We start from the raw sequence: 16,193 nt of genomic DNA on the forward strand, positions 1-16,193 counted from the left end.
TAGCACCCTGACATGTCGTGGATATCATGAGTGACCTGAACAAAGAAATAACAAAATAACAATACATTGGCATTAGTAGTGACACCTGTTTATGGACAATGACAGGGAATAAAACATTAAAGTCCATTATTGTTTACAGGTTTGTCTGTGCAGTGCTACAGGGATTTCTCTTCGTTTATTGAGTAATGCTTTGGCAATTGATTCAAATACTTGACAAAGCATAAAAATTGTTTCTTTTCACACACAGCCATTCATCATTCCTATGTCAGTTTGAAACAGCAGTCTACTGTATCTGCCTTATAACTTGGTCTCCACTCTCTTTTCCTCTACGAACGATTTCCCACGGATGGTGATGGCTTTAAACTCCTTGGAGATCTCCATCATGGTCTTCCCTTTAGTCTCAGGCAGGAGGAAGAAGGTGTAAAGACAACCCAGCAGGCACACACAGGTGAACAGCACAAAGCAGTACGAGTCCAGGGCATCCTGGGACAGACGAATCACAGCATCAGAAAGAGCTTCACGTTTGAATGTTTCATGAAGGTGCTGAGGTGGTTTTTGTCTTTCGGTACAATGTGACAGTTAAAGTTTCACATGATATCTGAATACCTGCTATACACTAAAACATGTTTTGCTGTAATTTATCTTGTTATAATCAATGAATGAAGTGTTGTTGTACAACTAAATGTCACAATATATCACAACAAATAATCCATACTGTCAATGAATGGATCCTGTTCACCTTCAAAAGCAAGATTTGCAGTTGCTTTTACAGTGTAAAGTATTGGGTTGCTTATCTTCATGTTTGTTGTACTCACAATAAGGAATGGAAATATGAGGCCCAGTACAGCGAAGAGCAACCAGCGTTGCATCCCCAAGAATACAAATGCTACCAGTCGATCAGACTGGACGAAGATCTCACTCTGGAGAGTAGTTGATGCTCCCCCTGGGTGAACCAGAGAGACGATTAATAATAATAATAATAATAATAATAATAATAATAATAATAATAATACATTTTATTTATAGAGCGCTTTTCATAGTACTCAAAGACACTTTACATTAAAATCATCACATATAAAAGCTATACACTAGTCACACGACTATGAGGACATTAAGGTGATTCGGTTCATTATTTGTGCACACAAACATCTTTTCTATGTAAACCAAACTGCTGTAAGACACAAACCAGGTCCTCCGCTAAAGAAGATGACGAAGAGGCAGATCAAACCAGCAGAAATGTATGGAACCCAGTAGCTGGAATCCTGCATGGAGACAAATTTGTATTATGCAAATATTAATACATACTTCTATTCAAACAGAGTAATCTAGATCAATTATATATTTGCAGCCTTTGTACACTGCAGCAATCAAAGCTTTTGTATACAGCTTTCTTTATAAAAACACATTTTCACAGCTCATATTTCATGCATTTGGCTCATGTGAAAAGGTCAGCTTCAACTTGGCAGTATATTTTCACTTTTACTTAAACTTGAATTAAAGAAAAATCATTTCCCACTTATCCCTTGTGAGGTGCAGAAATTTTTGAAGACAGTTTCTGAGATTTCTGCATACTCCCCAATAAAAAATAGAGGTAAATTGGGATTTAACTTGAGGTATTATAGGATCTATGTCTTTGCTAGCTCCAGTGAGAAAACAGTAAAGTCTGTGGTGTGCTGCTTCCATTATTAATTTGAACCAGGACAATGATGAGAGGAAGATTCTTTGCTGTTGAATTTCTTTTCAATGCTGTGATTACCACAAACTCATTTCCATTAATTTCCATTGTAACCGGGTAGAGGCAGAAATCTCAGAGTCAAATATCTCAAACCCCAAAAGTAAACTACTATAGGAAACAACCATGATAGCAAAATGTTATGACAAGCAACTATTAGTTATGTAATTAATATCATCAGAAAACATATTATATTAGGAAAATGACTGAATTTGGATAATGTGTAAAATGTATATAGACAGAGCACATGAGGACATTTTTTGTCTGTCCTTCAAAATGAATGACAGAGTGCCCCGTCCCCCTGATAGTGCGTCATACTTTACATTAGGACGCAAGGCAAACATGTTATCTATTTCTTCTATTTTATCTATTAAAACTGCACTGCAATTAGCTGCTTTTGACTAGGGTCCCCCACAACCCCAATACATTTATTTTTTTAAATATATTTAAAAATAACATTAATTAAAAGGGGAAACAATGATATGAAGTCATTAGGAACAAATTCATTGACAAAGTCATGGAAAATTGGAATAATAGACTCAAGCACCTGTGAGATATGACAAAACTTCTCATCTGTAGGATGAGGGTAGTAAGTACATTGAATATCCTTTAACCTCTCACATGGCTACATGTGTCAGTATTTAAAGGTAACAGGTTTACCTTCAAATTGAGCGTGACAGTGACCAACACCAAGCTGGCAGCCATGAGACCATAACTCCCCCAGAACAACGGCCTCCTCCCGATGCGGTCAATCAGCAGCCCCTGGGAGAGGGAAAGGTACAAGAAAATACGTTACAACCTTTGAATGTGCTGAACACAATATCAACTAGATTTTCTGCTTCTGCTTTGTCTGTTTACACTTAAACTCTTAAACCCAACAACAATTTTACATCCACGATTTATGCATCCAATATGCCAATCATTTAAATACAGTCAGCCATCTCACATGCTTTTGTAAATGTCGAACATGTACAGGGTGGATGTTTGCCACGTAGCCTCTGACCTCGTTACTTCCCGAAAGAAAACACCAAGCTCAGCACAGCGGGGAGTAAGGAGTGATGACAACTTTCCTCCAAGGTGCACGTACTGTTGACTGAGAGGCTACAGATAGATGCTGGGATGGAGGTGGGGCTTTTGAAATGCTGTATGAACAGCATAGCTTTAGGTGAGTGCAGCATGGAGGGCAGCACCATGTATATATTATGTTACAGTGAGAAGTGTAGTAGCGGACTCGAGATGACTGTCTACATTATCTTGTATGCTATGCATTTGCCTAATTGCTATGACTAATGCTTAAGATTCTTTTCTTCCCATGTGTGTTTCTGGCAGTAAGAGTACTATACAGAAAAATGGAAGCAGTGGCAGCCACTCAAACCAGTGCTAACAGAGTCTGAGCTAAACAACCAAAATGTTCCCCACAGCATCTCAATTAACAGCCCAGGAAGGAAAGCAACATTTCTGTGCAAATCGAGAAGATGCAAAGAAATGATGTCCGAAAGAGCTGAGACAGTAACTCACACAGAAGATGGAGGTGATGATTTGACATACTCCAAGACCAAGAGTAAGATAGCGGATCTTGTCTGTTGGTATTCCTGCCTTCAGGAAGATGTCAAAAGAGAAGGTATTGATCTGGGAAAGACAAGAGCATTGATTTGATTCTGAGAGGTTATAACAGTCATTGTTTGATGCTAAAATTAGCACGAGAGTAGAAATTTAAGTTCCATCCTCACTGCAGGAATGCCTGACAGCTGGTTGCAGAAGTAGATCATGGACATGGTGAGAAGCTGCCATCGAACACTCTGGCCCCTCAGGAGTTGCAAAGTACTTTTATGCGGGGCTGCCTCAATGGCAGCCTGCTCAGCCAACATCTCGTCCATCTCCTGTTTGTAGTCACCTTGGCCCCATAAACTCTGGAGAGCTGGGATGCAGAGACAAGAGACACAAAAACTGAGAAATGTGCTCCTCTGCTCACATGAAAAACACAATAGATATATTGTGCGTTGGAATGAGTGTTTCTTATGCAGAGTGATAAAAAAGAAAAAGTTTCAAGAGTGTTAAGTCAGAAGCTAAGAGTCTGACAAAGGCTCTATAATCCAAAATGTGTGGTGAACCAAAACTCACTATACATAGAATTCTTAACATTTTGAATCTTAATATAAATTTCATTGCCCCTTAGATTTCTTTACTTTAAACAAAACAAAGCTCTTTAGCAGTTAATTGTTTTTGTGGATAATTAGCTTATCGTCAAATATTTCTTGGCAAATTTCAAGCAGGGCATTCTGTATTATGAGTTTATGAGGAAATATACCAACCTTTTTTGCAAGCCTTATCATAACCTTTCTCTATGAATAAGTATCTGGGAGCCTCGGGGAGAAAAGGCAACACTATAAACTGAACCACTGAGAGAACTGCAGGAACACAGAGGACAATGTTCCACAGCTCCTCCCTACCAAGGATCTCACTGAAAGAAACAAAAGGAAGTGTTGTGATGGAATTTTTGTTTAAATATTTTGGGTTTTTTTACTTAAGAAAATTGCATTTTCATTTAAACATCCTAATATGGCGCTGAAGCTCTTTTTAGCACAGCCGTCAAAGCTTGAAAATTCTTCTTATTTGTTTTCCTCTCTTTATCGCAATCTCCTTTCCATAAAAATGAATAGGAGACTATGGCTTTTAAATGGATTCTCCTCATGAGGAAGACACTTAACTTGAATTGTAAGTCGCTTTGAAGAAACGCGTCTGCCAAATGACTTTTGTGGGGTGACTGTGGCTTAGTGGAGAGCAGGGCTGCCTTTCAATCAGAAGGTCAGAGGTTCAATCCCCAGCTCCTACTCAATGTCAATGTGTCCTTGAGCAAGACACTTAACCCCAAAAAAATTGCTCCCGTAGCTGCGTCTAAAATAGATACTAGTTGTAAGTTGCTTTGGATAAAAGCATCTGCTAATTGACTGTAATGAGGATGTGATTAATATTTTGCATGCGCAATATACTCATATTGAGCTCTCTTGTCTTCCAAAACAATGAAAACATGCCTTCTCTTACGTATTGACAAGTTCATACCTCAGTCCAAAAAACTGTCCAAACAGTTTACCAAGTGACATAAAGATCACTGAAGACAGAGTCACAGACCCTCTTATCTTTGGAGGTGAAATCTCCGCCAGGTACATTATATGGGAGCCGCTCCCCAAACCTGCAGGTCATGAGCAGGTGTAAATCAGTCAGGTAAAAACATGATGTGCTGTGTAAAACATGTCCTGGTGCCTTACCTGCAGAGTAGCCATACAGAATCCTTGCGACAATAATCATTTCATACGATTTGGCACCTTTACTTGCCAGCATGATCCCTGCTGCAACAATTGCAATAAAGCTGGTGCAGATCATCGCCTTTTTTCTGTTAGAGGAACACATCACTTCAAGTCTGTTTAGGCTACAGGACTGAATGCTGCATTGAGTCTCTCCTACTCACCTTCCCAGGGTGCCGGTGATAAATTTGACGCTGACGGCACCAAAGAATCCCCCGACAGCATACATGGAAACAATGAGGGACCAGATGACCGTGATCGTCTGTGGAGGTGGAGGCTCTGCATATCTGTGATACCAGCTGCTGTTGATGAAGCGCTGAATGTACTGCAGTGAAAAGAGGACATTTTGTAGCTTGATTGGAAAAAAAGTTTGTTCCTTTTTACTTTTCTCTTTCAAACTCACACTCTCAGCGACCACCAGTAACTGCAGGTGAACAACAGAATGACCAGAAATGCTGCAAGTGATGTATCTCACCGGTGATGGAGAACTCAATTCAGTATTGTGGTAGCCAATTTGAAAGCTTCCTCCAATTCCCAAAATGATGATGAGTAATAAAGCATTGCCACGGGTCTACAAAGCAAAGTGAGTCGGTAAGCAGATGGGTCTGATAGAAGTCATTTTAGCATCCTTGATTTGTATAACTGTCTGGGCTTCTTATTGTGTGATATTAAACTCTTTTAGAGAAAGGCAAAATGTAACTTCACAAAAGTCCACAGATTTGTGGCTTCCTGTTACAGATTAGGATACTGGAAACTCAACCTGAGGTGTGATGTATAAAGGTGGTTAACCTCTCCTCGCAGGAGGCCGCGGACCTCTCGCTCTGATGTTGTTTGAGTGACAAAGTCACGCCAAAAAGTCAGCTGGATCCGGTTTACAATGAAAAAGTATTTAATAATTCACAGAAGCTAAAAGACAGTTACAAACTGAATTACACTATCGATAGTAAGGATTCGCGAAACCGAGTTCTAACACTCCCCTCCCCAACAGGCCGACAAACGCCAGTCTGCTGTAAAAGAGGAACGCCATGAAGAACTGAATTACGTCTCTCTGAACAATGTTTTTATACCCGAAAGTCAATAGTTTACTTTCAGAAGTCAATTATCAGCTTTGTGATTGGCTGAAATCTGATTGTCTCCTCCTGTACTCTGACAATGCTCTCCATTGGTCTAAGTGATCCGGATAATGTCTGAATAGTGTCCGCTGGTCCGACCTGTCCTCCTCCTCGTAAAACTGCATGTACCCGACCCCCACGCTTTCTTAAGGCTGTATTCATCAACATCTCTGCTTGATCAATACATCTCCTTCCCCCACTGTTCACACCTCACATTCCTGAAGCCGGCTCTCCAAACTCATCTCATTACCATACAGTTGTTTTCGGATCTGAAAAGCCTGTCTCAAAGGTCTCTCTCTTTCCCTCAATACATTCAGTAACTATATTGTATAGTGTATTACATAGAATGATTATACTTTTATGATTTAACACTTCTTCAAATAAACATGTTATAACATTATATCCACCACTAGGTGTGCTTATTAAACACACTAACATTGATTTTTTACTTTAGATTCTTCACAGATGCTGAATCAACTAAATTAAATGGTGTTCTTTCATCACCTCCTTTAATGGAACCTAGTCTATAAGAGTCATTTTAGTTGTACACCAGATCACAAAACCTTTTTGTTTTTTACAAAAATGGTGGAAGGAAGTACAATATATAGCTAAAACTATATTGTCTGAAAAAAACAAACAGGTGGCATCTTTATAAGGCAAATATATTTGTGTAAAATTGCACACTAAATTCATAAGTAGCTTTCAAAATATGCTCTTATCCTAATCATCACCTTTGAAATAAGGACCACTCAGTGTGTAACTCTGCAACTAATCAGATCATCAGAACGACGAAGGATGTGATACCAATATGAAATAACAACTGCTTTTCATGATTTGATATTTAGAAACGATTTTATTTTATTATACTTGGTAAATGCCATATAACCTATATCGATCCGCATTTAAAGTCAATATGGCCCTGTTTTTCCACACTTACTGAAACTAAAACTGCAACTCTTGTGGGAGAAACTCTGTTCCCAGATCAGGATCTTTCTCACCCCACTTTTATATCCAATAAAATATCATTAATTGTGTCTTTTGCTTAGCTCTAAATGTGTTGAGTGTAGTTTTTTTGGAATGAATGACGAATAAAGAATAATTCAGAAACTGACAGAGCACAATGACTCAGCTAAAACTCACTGAACTCTGACAAACTCAAAAACAACCTGTTTGCCTAAAACAACATGTTTTTTCTTTCCATTTACCCCGTTGATAAAAGTGTGTTAGGGCTAAAGCATAATGTTAGATTTATACAGAAAAAAATAGCAAAGTTTATAAAAGATTTTGACATACAAAAACATATTTTCTTACTGCTTATAAAATTATTGTAAACATTATAGGCCTGCGTGTATAAAAATGATTCAGTAGAATTCAGTAAAAGCCTACCAGCTGTTGTAGCAAAGTTTCCATCCTGTTTTTACTGGCGTGGACCTTAAAGTACAGACTGAACGGACTCTTTTAGCCTCTTCCGGCTGGTTATCATTAACTTTTCTGACTAGAAATATTGTAACCGATCATGCTGTACACCAAACAGTGACTCTGCTTGTGTGAGAAACTCATCTGCTCGGTGGAGTGGACAGATGTTACTATGCAAGACAATTGATCTGATCAAGTTTGCTTTGGTTATGGACCATTACTGCATATTGGGTTGATGCAGGAGTGCCAAAGTTCAGTCTGTCAAAGATTGAAATCAATCTTAATAGTGTAATTTCATAATCATATGACGGACCGATTTCATGGATTTCGCCATCAGAATTTTTGGGTTTATATCTGGTCATATGTCAAACTCAGTGCTTTGGCATATTTGTCATTTAGAGTTTAGTTAGACCTGCCCTATATGTCTTTGAACTGTGGAAGCATGCAACATGTGGAGAGGAAACAAACTCCAGACAAAAACAACTTGAAAGAAACAGGGCTAACCATTAATGATGATTAACATTGCATACAAGATGTTGAAACACCAACCTTAGAATACAAACATGCAAATGATAATTCCACAGAAATTGTATGGTAATCATTACCCGGATCACCCTCTCCGCCACCTACTGCAGGGACAGCGGAGCACTTTCTCCAACAGACTCATCCAGCTCCGCTGTGTCACAAGGACAGATACAGGAGATCATTCCTGCCCTCTGCAATAAGACTTTATAATAAATCACCTCTGGCCAAATCATTCACAAAACCATAACACCGTTACACTGTTGTTGTTGTTGTTGTTGTTGTTGTTATTTGGTTAAATATTTGCACTACTGTTTAGTTTAGTTCGTTGATTTAATATTATTCTATTTCATTGTATATATTGTGCATTTTTATATCTAATATTTTACTCTGTTATTCTTATTGTATATATTGTGCATTTGATATTTGCATTTTAAATTTAAGATTTTTACTCTGTTATTTTTACCTGTACCATAATTGCTGCTGTAGCTAAAAAATGCCCCCTTGTGGGATTAATAAAGTATCCATCCATCTATCTATTGTGACGGCCCCAGGGCCTCTGCCGGGGTGAGTGTGGTGCTGTCTGTCTTTCAGTGTCCCGGGGATTCAAGAGTGAGGCCATCAAGGAAATTGGAGGCAGCTGGCAACTGCCTTCACCCTACAAGACCCGCCCCATCCTGAGAGAGTGCCGGCTTCTTCCCACCTGAAAACACCTGACGTGCGGCACAGAGATTGTTGGCAACAGGATTGCATAGTTGAACTGGCGGCACGTTTTTCCTACTGGCATTAGTTATGAGAATGCTTATTTTTGTTGCACATTTGAACTGTCCTGGCCTTTGTTAATTAAAAGTATTTGTTTGGTTAAATCCTTGCCTGAGTTTAGCGTGACATTTTGTTATGGTTGTGAGCCAGACCATAACAAATGGGGACTAGTCCGCTTTTACACGGTGAGTAACGTACTGTTGTTCTGTCCCTGTTAGGCAGAAGAGCGGACTCCCTTTGGAGTTTGTTGGGGGGTTCTGATAGTGTGGTGTTTAAAGTAGTTAGAGCAGTTGTCTCGGGGGCACGTCCGAGGCTGCAGGTGAGTTACCAGTTAATGGTGTCTTTTCCGAGCTTGCGGGTTTAAGTGCATAAATACCCACCACAAATAAGCACCTGAAGACTAGGGGGGAGTTTAGCTATAGTCTCTGGTTAAGTAGTTAGAGGGACGGGACTACGGTGATGTTTAGCTGTGTATGGGCCGTTTGATTTTTGACAAGGGAGGAGCGAAAAGTTTTTTTTCCTGCTCGGTACTTATCGTTTTGTGTATATTCAGGCAAGTAAGAAAAAGCGTTTGAAGGAGAACATTAAAAAAATCATAAAAGCAAATCTATACCACATGGAAATTTTGAGACCTACACAACCATCACCAAATCATTTTACTTTAAACTTTGAACAACAAAAAGAAATGTTGATATTAAAAATGCAGTTGGAAAAGGAAAGATGTGGAATTGGAAAAAGTACGGCAGCAATCAGAGTTAGAAAGAGAACGGATGAGACAACAGACAGAGCGAAATTGGATTTCGAAAGCGAGAAACTGAAGTTGATGATAGCAGGGAAATTGAGTGACGAGTCGGATCCGCGTGATGATTCTAATATTTTGAATAGTTGTTGGAATGCTGCTTCAGCATTCCAAGTATGTAATGTTGAAGCCTGAAAGCATTTAAACTGCACTGCTGAAAACCCTTCTAGTTGAAACATCTAACTATGGTGTCTGTAGCTGAAAGTATGAGAAAGAAGAAGGCTTTGAAAGTTGAAGAAGTTTAACAGGATTTGAAGATTTTCTCCATAGATATCCCATTGAAAAAAAATTGCAAAAAGCTTAATAATTCAAAAAGTTTAAAGATTACAAATATGAAAAGTCATATCACCCTCTCCTGAAAGAGCTGAACATTTTGATATTCGAACGGTTTCTGTGGCTTAAAAAATGTCAGAAGTAGTGATATTTGTAGTTGTAGAAGTTTTAGATGTAGTGGAAGTATTGTTTGTAATAGAAGTTTCAGTAGCATTAGAATAAGTGCTAGTAGTAGCAGTAGTGATATTTGTAGTAGTTGTAGAAGTATTATTAGTAGTAGAAGTATTAGTAATTAGAAGTAGTAGTATCAGTAGTTGTAGTAATAGCTGTAGTAGTGGTCATAGTATTTAATGTAGTAGTAGTAGTATTAGTAGTAATGGCAGTATTTGAAGTAGTAGTTGTACTAGTAGCAGTCGTACTAAGAGTTGTAGTGGTATTAGTACTGGTAGTAGCATGAATAGCAGCAGCAGTAGTAGTAGTAGTAGTAGCAGTTGTAGTATAAGTAATAGTAGTAGTGGTAGTAATAGCAGTAGTGGTAGTAATAATATTGATGATAGCAGTAGTAGTAGTAGTAGTAGTAATAGTAGCACAAGTTGTTGTAGTAGTAGTAGTAGTAGTAGTAGTAATACTAGAAATATTAGCAGCAGCAGCAGCAGCAGCAGCAGTAGTAGTAGTAAGAGCATTAATTATTTCAACAAAAAAGCCTCATTTTGAGCTTAATGTTTAAATACAGTTAATCCATGGGGCTTTTATTTTGGTAGGGTGGGGGAGAGAGGAGGAGAGGAGACAGAATCATAATGTTTGAAACACACAAACAGAGCTTATTAAATGACAGGCTTCATCACTGTGGTGTTATGTGTAAAATAAGTTTAGGAGACCGTTGTATCGTTAACTAACTTTATTAGCTGAAGATTAGCATAACACCGAGACTGTTGACTGACTGGATTCGTACAACTCCAAGTGCGGACTGCAGACTGTACACGCCCTCGTCTGACATCACACACACCTGATAACTCCGCTCTGCATGTCAATAAAGTAGTACCATTACATTACATCACCCTTTCTTTGAGTCATTTAAGACATGCTGCAAAAGGCATAATATCGTCTGTCAACATCTTCTGTATGACTAACTGTTCATTGTAAAACTCAGAACGAATGCTCTATTAAGTAACAGTTTCATAGCAACATACATTTATTTTTCAAAATCTCTTCAGGATTTAAACTTCTTGTGGCACTTACACTGGCACTTAACATATTTATATTGTATTAATGAAACAGTCATTTAACATAAACCAGTCCTGAACTATTGTGATCTGGGTGGACTCAACTCTCCATCGTTCACTATACATTACATTACATTACAGTCATTTAGCAGACGCTTTTATCCAAAGCGACTTACAATAAGTGCATTCAACATTGGTAATCAAAAGAACTACTAGTCACCAGAAGTCATAAGTACATTTCCTTTTCCAAACAAGCAACTAAGAGCATGAAGCAGAGCATAACTCAGAGCCAAAGTACAGTGCAGAAACAAGAAAAACAGTTAGTGCTATAAGTAATACGAATACAATAAGTGCAACAAGCTAGTATGAATACAATAAGTGCTAAGTGGAAGGCTCAGGGTAGCACTTCCTGAAGAGGTGGGTTTTCAGCCTGCGCCGAAAGATGGGCAGCGACTCTACTGTCCTGACGTCAGTGGGAGGTTCATTCCACCACTGTGGGGCCAGGACAGAAAACAGCCGTGACCGGGTCGATCAGCCGCCAGGACCTCTGAGCGACGGGGCAACCAATCGCCCCGAGGCAGCAGAGCGAAGTGGTCGGCGGGGGTGTAAGGCTTGACCATGGCCTGGAGATACAAAGGAGCTGTTCCTTTCACTGCCCTGTAGGCTAGCACCAGAGTCTTAAACTGGATGCAAGCTCTTACAGGTAGCCAGTGTAGAGAACGGAGAAAGGAAGTTGTGTGGGAGAACTTGGGGCGATTGAACACCAGGCGAGCTGTGGCTTTCTGGACAAGCTCCAGAGGTCTGATGGCCGACGCCGGGGCTCCGGCGAGTAGAGAGTTGCAGTAGTCCAGGCGGGAGATGACAAGAGCCTGGATGAGAACCTGCGCTGTCTCGTCAGTCAGGAAGGGACGAATCCTCCTGATGTTGTAGAGCACGAATCTGCAGGAGCGTGTAACGGATGAAATGTTTGCTGAGAATGACAGTTGGTCATCCAGGGTCACACCCAGGTTCCTCGCAGTCCGAGTTGGCGTCACCACGGTATCAACAATGGTGATGGACAGGTCCCGGTGCGGGCAACCCTTCCCCGGGAGGAACAGTAGCTCAGTTTTGTCTAGGTTGAGCTTGAGGTGGTGTGTCGTCATCCACTTCGAGATGTCAGCCAAACACGCAGCGATGCGCGTCTTCACTTGGGTGTCACTGGGGGGAAATGACAAGACCAGCTGGGTGTCACTCTGTCACCGCAAGGAGGGCCGTCTCTGTCGAGTGACCCACTTTGAACCCGGACTGGTGGGGGTCCAAAAGGCTGTTTTGGTGGAGATAGGAAGACAGTTGGTTAAAGACAGCACGTTCAAGTGTTTTGGATAGAAAGGGTAGAAGAGAAACCGGTCTAAAGTTCTTGACATCAGAGGGGTCAAGTGATGGTTTCTTCAGAAGGGGGGTGACTCTGGCGGTCTTGAAGGCCATGGGAAAGCATCCTGAAACAAGAGATGTGTTGATGAGGTGGGTGAGGAAAAGGAGTTCAGTCGCAATAGACTGAAGAAGAGGGGAAGGGATCGGGTCAAGGGAGCACGTGGTGGGGCGGTTGGATGTAACAAAGTTGAGGACCTTGTTAGGGGAGAGAGGAGCCAGATAAGGTAAGATGGGGTGTGGAGATGGGAGGGAGAGCTGTGGGGGCAGGATTGGACAGGGAGAGAGGGGCTGAGAGAAGGAGGATCTGATATTGTTTACCTTCTTGTCAAAGAAGTTGGCGAAATCATCAGGGAGAAGGGAGGAAGTAGGAGGAGGGGGTGGGGGTTGGAGGAGTGAAGTGAAAGTTTCAAAGAGTTTTTTAGGATTGGAAGCAGAGGTTAGGATTTTAGAGCGGAAGAACGCAGCTTTAGCAGTAGATAGAGAGGAGGAAAAAGTGGAAAGAAGAGATTGGAAGTTAAGAAGGTCCTCCGGGAGTTTGCCTTTTCTCCATTTACGCTCAGCCTCTCTTAGGCTCCGTCTGTCAGTACGCACTGAGTCCGACAGCCACGGGGCAGGTAGAGTTGGGCGTGCAGGCCTGGAGGTGAAGGGACAGAGGTTGTCCAAAGAAGAAGTAAGGGTGGAGAGAAGATCAGTAGCAGTATCAGGGGATAGGAGAGAGAAGGATTCAGGGTCAGGGAGAGCAGAGGTGACAGAAGAGGAAAGATCAGCAGGGGAGAGGGAGTGGAGATGACTCCGGGTAGAAACCATGTGGGTAGGTGGAGGAAGTGATGGGGCAGAGGATAGGGAGAGGGAGTAGGACATGAAATAGTGGTCAGAGAGCTGGAGGAGAGTGACAGAGAGGTTAGCAGTAGAACAGTGCCTAGTGAAGATAAGGTCCAGCTGGTTGCCGGCCTTGTGGGTAGGAGGAGAAGAAGAGTGGTACAGGTCAAAGGAGGAGAGAAAGGAAAGAAGAGGTTCAAGCTTAGTGGTCTGGATGTCGAAGTCACCGAGCAGGATGAGCGCGGAGCCATCGTCATGGAAGTGTGAGACTAATGTATCGAGCTCCTCCAGGAACTCACCAAGAGGCCCTGGTGGGCGATACACAACAGCAATGGTGAGCTTGACTGGATAAGTGACAGTAACAGCATGAAATTCGAAAGAGGACGGGGAGAACTGAGGAACAGAGACAAGAGAGTATTTCCATTTTGGGGAAATTAGCAGGCCAGTACCACCACCCGCCTCGCAGCTCTGGGAGTGTGAGAGAAAGAGTACACATCTGACAGAGCTGCGGGTGTGGTGGTGTTTTCTGGTGTGATCCAGGTCTCAGTTAGAGCAAGAGATGAACTCAGCTTTCGGCACTGCCGACTGGCTGAAGTGATATGTCTGAAATCATACTCTTTAGAGAACTGCATGAAAGCTCTGCCTGAAAATTGGGGACCATTGTCTGTGACAAGTTAATTTGGGCACCCCCATCTAGCAAAGATGTTCTTCAGCTTAGCTCTCATGGTTTCACCTGACATGTCGTTGAGGTAGGCTATTTCTATATATCGTGAAAAATAGTCTACAACTACCAAGTAGTTCTGTTTGTTCAGCTCACATATGTCGGCTGCTACTCTTTCCCATGGGTGACTGGGTAGCGGAGTAGTGATCAGAGGTTCTCTTTTCTGGGTCGGCTTGGACTCCTGACAGTCCTTACATGTGCTGACAGCGTCCTGGATGTGCTTGCTGACTCCAGGCCACCACACACTACACCTAGCCCGCTCCCGGCACTTCACTATGCCTTGATGTCCATCATGTATGCGCTGTAATATCTCAGACCTCATCATCCGTGGCACTACTATTCTATCATTATACAACACCAGTCCTTCTGAAACTGTGAGATGATGTCTGGAAGTGTAGTAGTCTTTTACCTTGTTAGGCACTTTAACAGCATACTTGGGCCATCCCAACATCACGTAGTGTTGAACCATCTGCAGTTCTGCGTCCTGTAGGGTCTGTTGTTTGACCATGTCGAGCTTGGTGGGTCAACGCATCATACGTAGTCGAAGTCTCTGACACCTCTTAGGCACTGAGTCGAGATCTTTACAGTTTATCAAGGGAATACGTGGCTTGTGATCACTTTGTAGAGTAAAGGAGTCTAGTCCATAGAGGTACCTGGGAAAACTTCTCACAGGCCCACACTGCAGCAAGACACTCCTTTTCAATTTGCGCATAGCGTTGCTCAGCATCAAACGCTACTGGTTTCAACTGTTCATCATGTTTCTGAAGCAGGACTCCACCTAAGCCATAACTACTAGCATCTGCACTGATAATAATAGGCTTACTCACATCGTAGAATGCTAGTACAGGTGACATTGTGATGAGTTGTTTTACCTTCTTAAAGGCCTCCTCCTGCACTGCACTCCATGCCCATATCACGTCGTTTTTGAGTAGGTCGTTGAGGGGTTTGGTGACCTCAGACAGGTTTGGCAGGTACCTGCCTAAGTAGTGTATCATCCCCAGGATCCTTCTCAGATCAGTGACATTGTTTGGTGGCTCAAGCTCAGTGACAGCCTTGACCTTAGCCTCATCTGGCCGAATGCTATGCTCATCGATGCAGTGTCCAAGGTAGTTAAGTCGTCGCTGACGCAGGAGACATTTGTCGTGGTTTAGCTTTAAACCAGCTTTTTCCAGTGTGTCCAGAGTCTTTTGGAGTCTCACTTCATGGACTTCTTCAGAGTCTGAATAAATAAGGATGTCGTCCATGTAAACCGCCAGGCCTTCTTGATCTTTCAAGAGCTCAGTCATTTCACGTTGAAAGATTTCTGGTGCACTTGTGATTCCAAATGGCAGTCTATTAAAGAAATACCTTCCAAAGGGAGTTATGAAGGTAGTGAGTTTGGCACTCTCTCTGTCTAGTGGTATCTGCCAGAAACCATTTGCTGCGTCCAAAAGGGAAAACACTTTTGCGCCTGCGAGTTTAGGTAGGATGTCATCTATTGTGGGCAGAATAAACTTCTCCCTCTTCACTGCTTTATTCAGGCGTTTTAGATCAATGCAAATCCTTGGCTGCTCTTTGTTCTTCTTGGGTACAGCAACCATCGGAGCACACCACTCCGTGGGCTCCTTGATTGGCTCTATCACGCCACTGGCTACCATGCGGTCCAGTTTGTTTTTTACTTTAGAGAGCATAGGCACTGACACACGACTTGCCGTAGTCACACTGTAGGGTACAGCATCCTCCTGCAGTCTGATTTTGATTGGCTTTATCTTCAGTCTGCCTATGTTTGCTGGGCTGGCATCACTCAAATGCTCTGTGCTTCTAATCTCTTCTATTCGCGTGACTAAGCCCATAGCAATAGCTACATTACGGCTCAGCAGGTTGCTGCCATGTGGCCCCTTTATCACATTTACTTTAAACCTGAATGTTTGCTTTTTCCACTCAGTAGTAGCTGTGAAGTAACCCTTGCAGTTCACTCTACCGCCTGGGCTGCCTAATTTGGTTACACCTGTTTTAAGTCGTGGCTTAGTTGTCAGCAGGTTAAAAGTCATTTCTGAAATGACACTTAAATCTGCCCCTGTGTCGATTTTAAAGTCTATTTTGATATCTTGCACTGGTAGTTT

The 16,193-nt window shown here is 41.7% G+C and overlaps 1 protein-coding gene across 1 annotated transcript; it reads right to left on the minus strand.

Moving 5' to 3' along the window:
• Positions 1-297: 297 nt before the first annotated feature.
• Positions 298-15,728, minus strand: slc2a9l1 (solute carrier family 2 member 9, like 1). The gene is made up of 14 exons (XM_068720637.1): positions 14,964-15,728; positions 14,501-14,605; positions 7,533-7,601; positions 5,510-5,605; positions 5,199-5,359; positions 4,999-5,123; positions 4,793-4,922; positions 4,045-4,193; positions 3,463-3,650; positions 3,251-3,361; positions 2,393-2,494; positions 1,187-1,262; positions 816-943; positions 298-483 (listed from the first exon to the last, which is right to left on the minus strand). Exons 1-14 carry the CDS (start codon positions 15,726-15,728, stop codon positions 298-300), a joined length of 2,391 nt encoding a protein of 796 aa, XP_068576738.1.
• Between the last annotated feature and the right edge of the window lie 465 nt (positions 15,729-16,193).

The sequence above is a fragment of the Cebidichthys violaceus genome, unplaced genomic scaffold (assembly GCF_023349555.1).
Source record: "Cebidichthys violaceus isolate CVI_PGR_0920_01 unplaced genomic scaffold, fCebVio1.0.p SCAF_25, whole genome shotgun sequence".
Taxonomy (NCBI): domain Eukaryota; kingdom Metazoa; phylum Chordata; class Actinopteri; order Perciformes; family Stichaeidae; genus Cebidichthys; species Cebidichthys violaceus.

What these genes read in the sequence shown, in the direction of transcription:
- slc2a9l1 (XM_068720637.1), bottom strand. Translation starts at nt 15,728, where the DNA reads ATGGTAGCCAGTGGCGTGATAGAGCCAATCAAGGAGCCCACGGAGTGG. An exon ending in AATTGAGTTCTCCATCACCG is followed by an intron (nt 5,360 to 5,509) that starts GTGAGATACATC and finishes TTTTCACTGCAG; the next exon opens with TACATTCAGCGCTTCATCAA. An exon ending in ATCACCGGCACCCTGGGAAG is followed by an intron (nt 5,124 to 5,198) that starts GTGAGTAGGAGA and finishes TTCCTCTAACAG; the next exon opens with AAAAAAGGCGATGATCTGCA.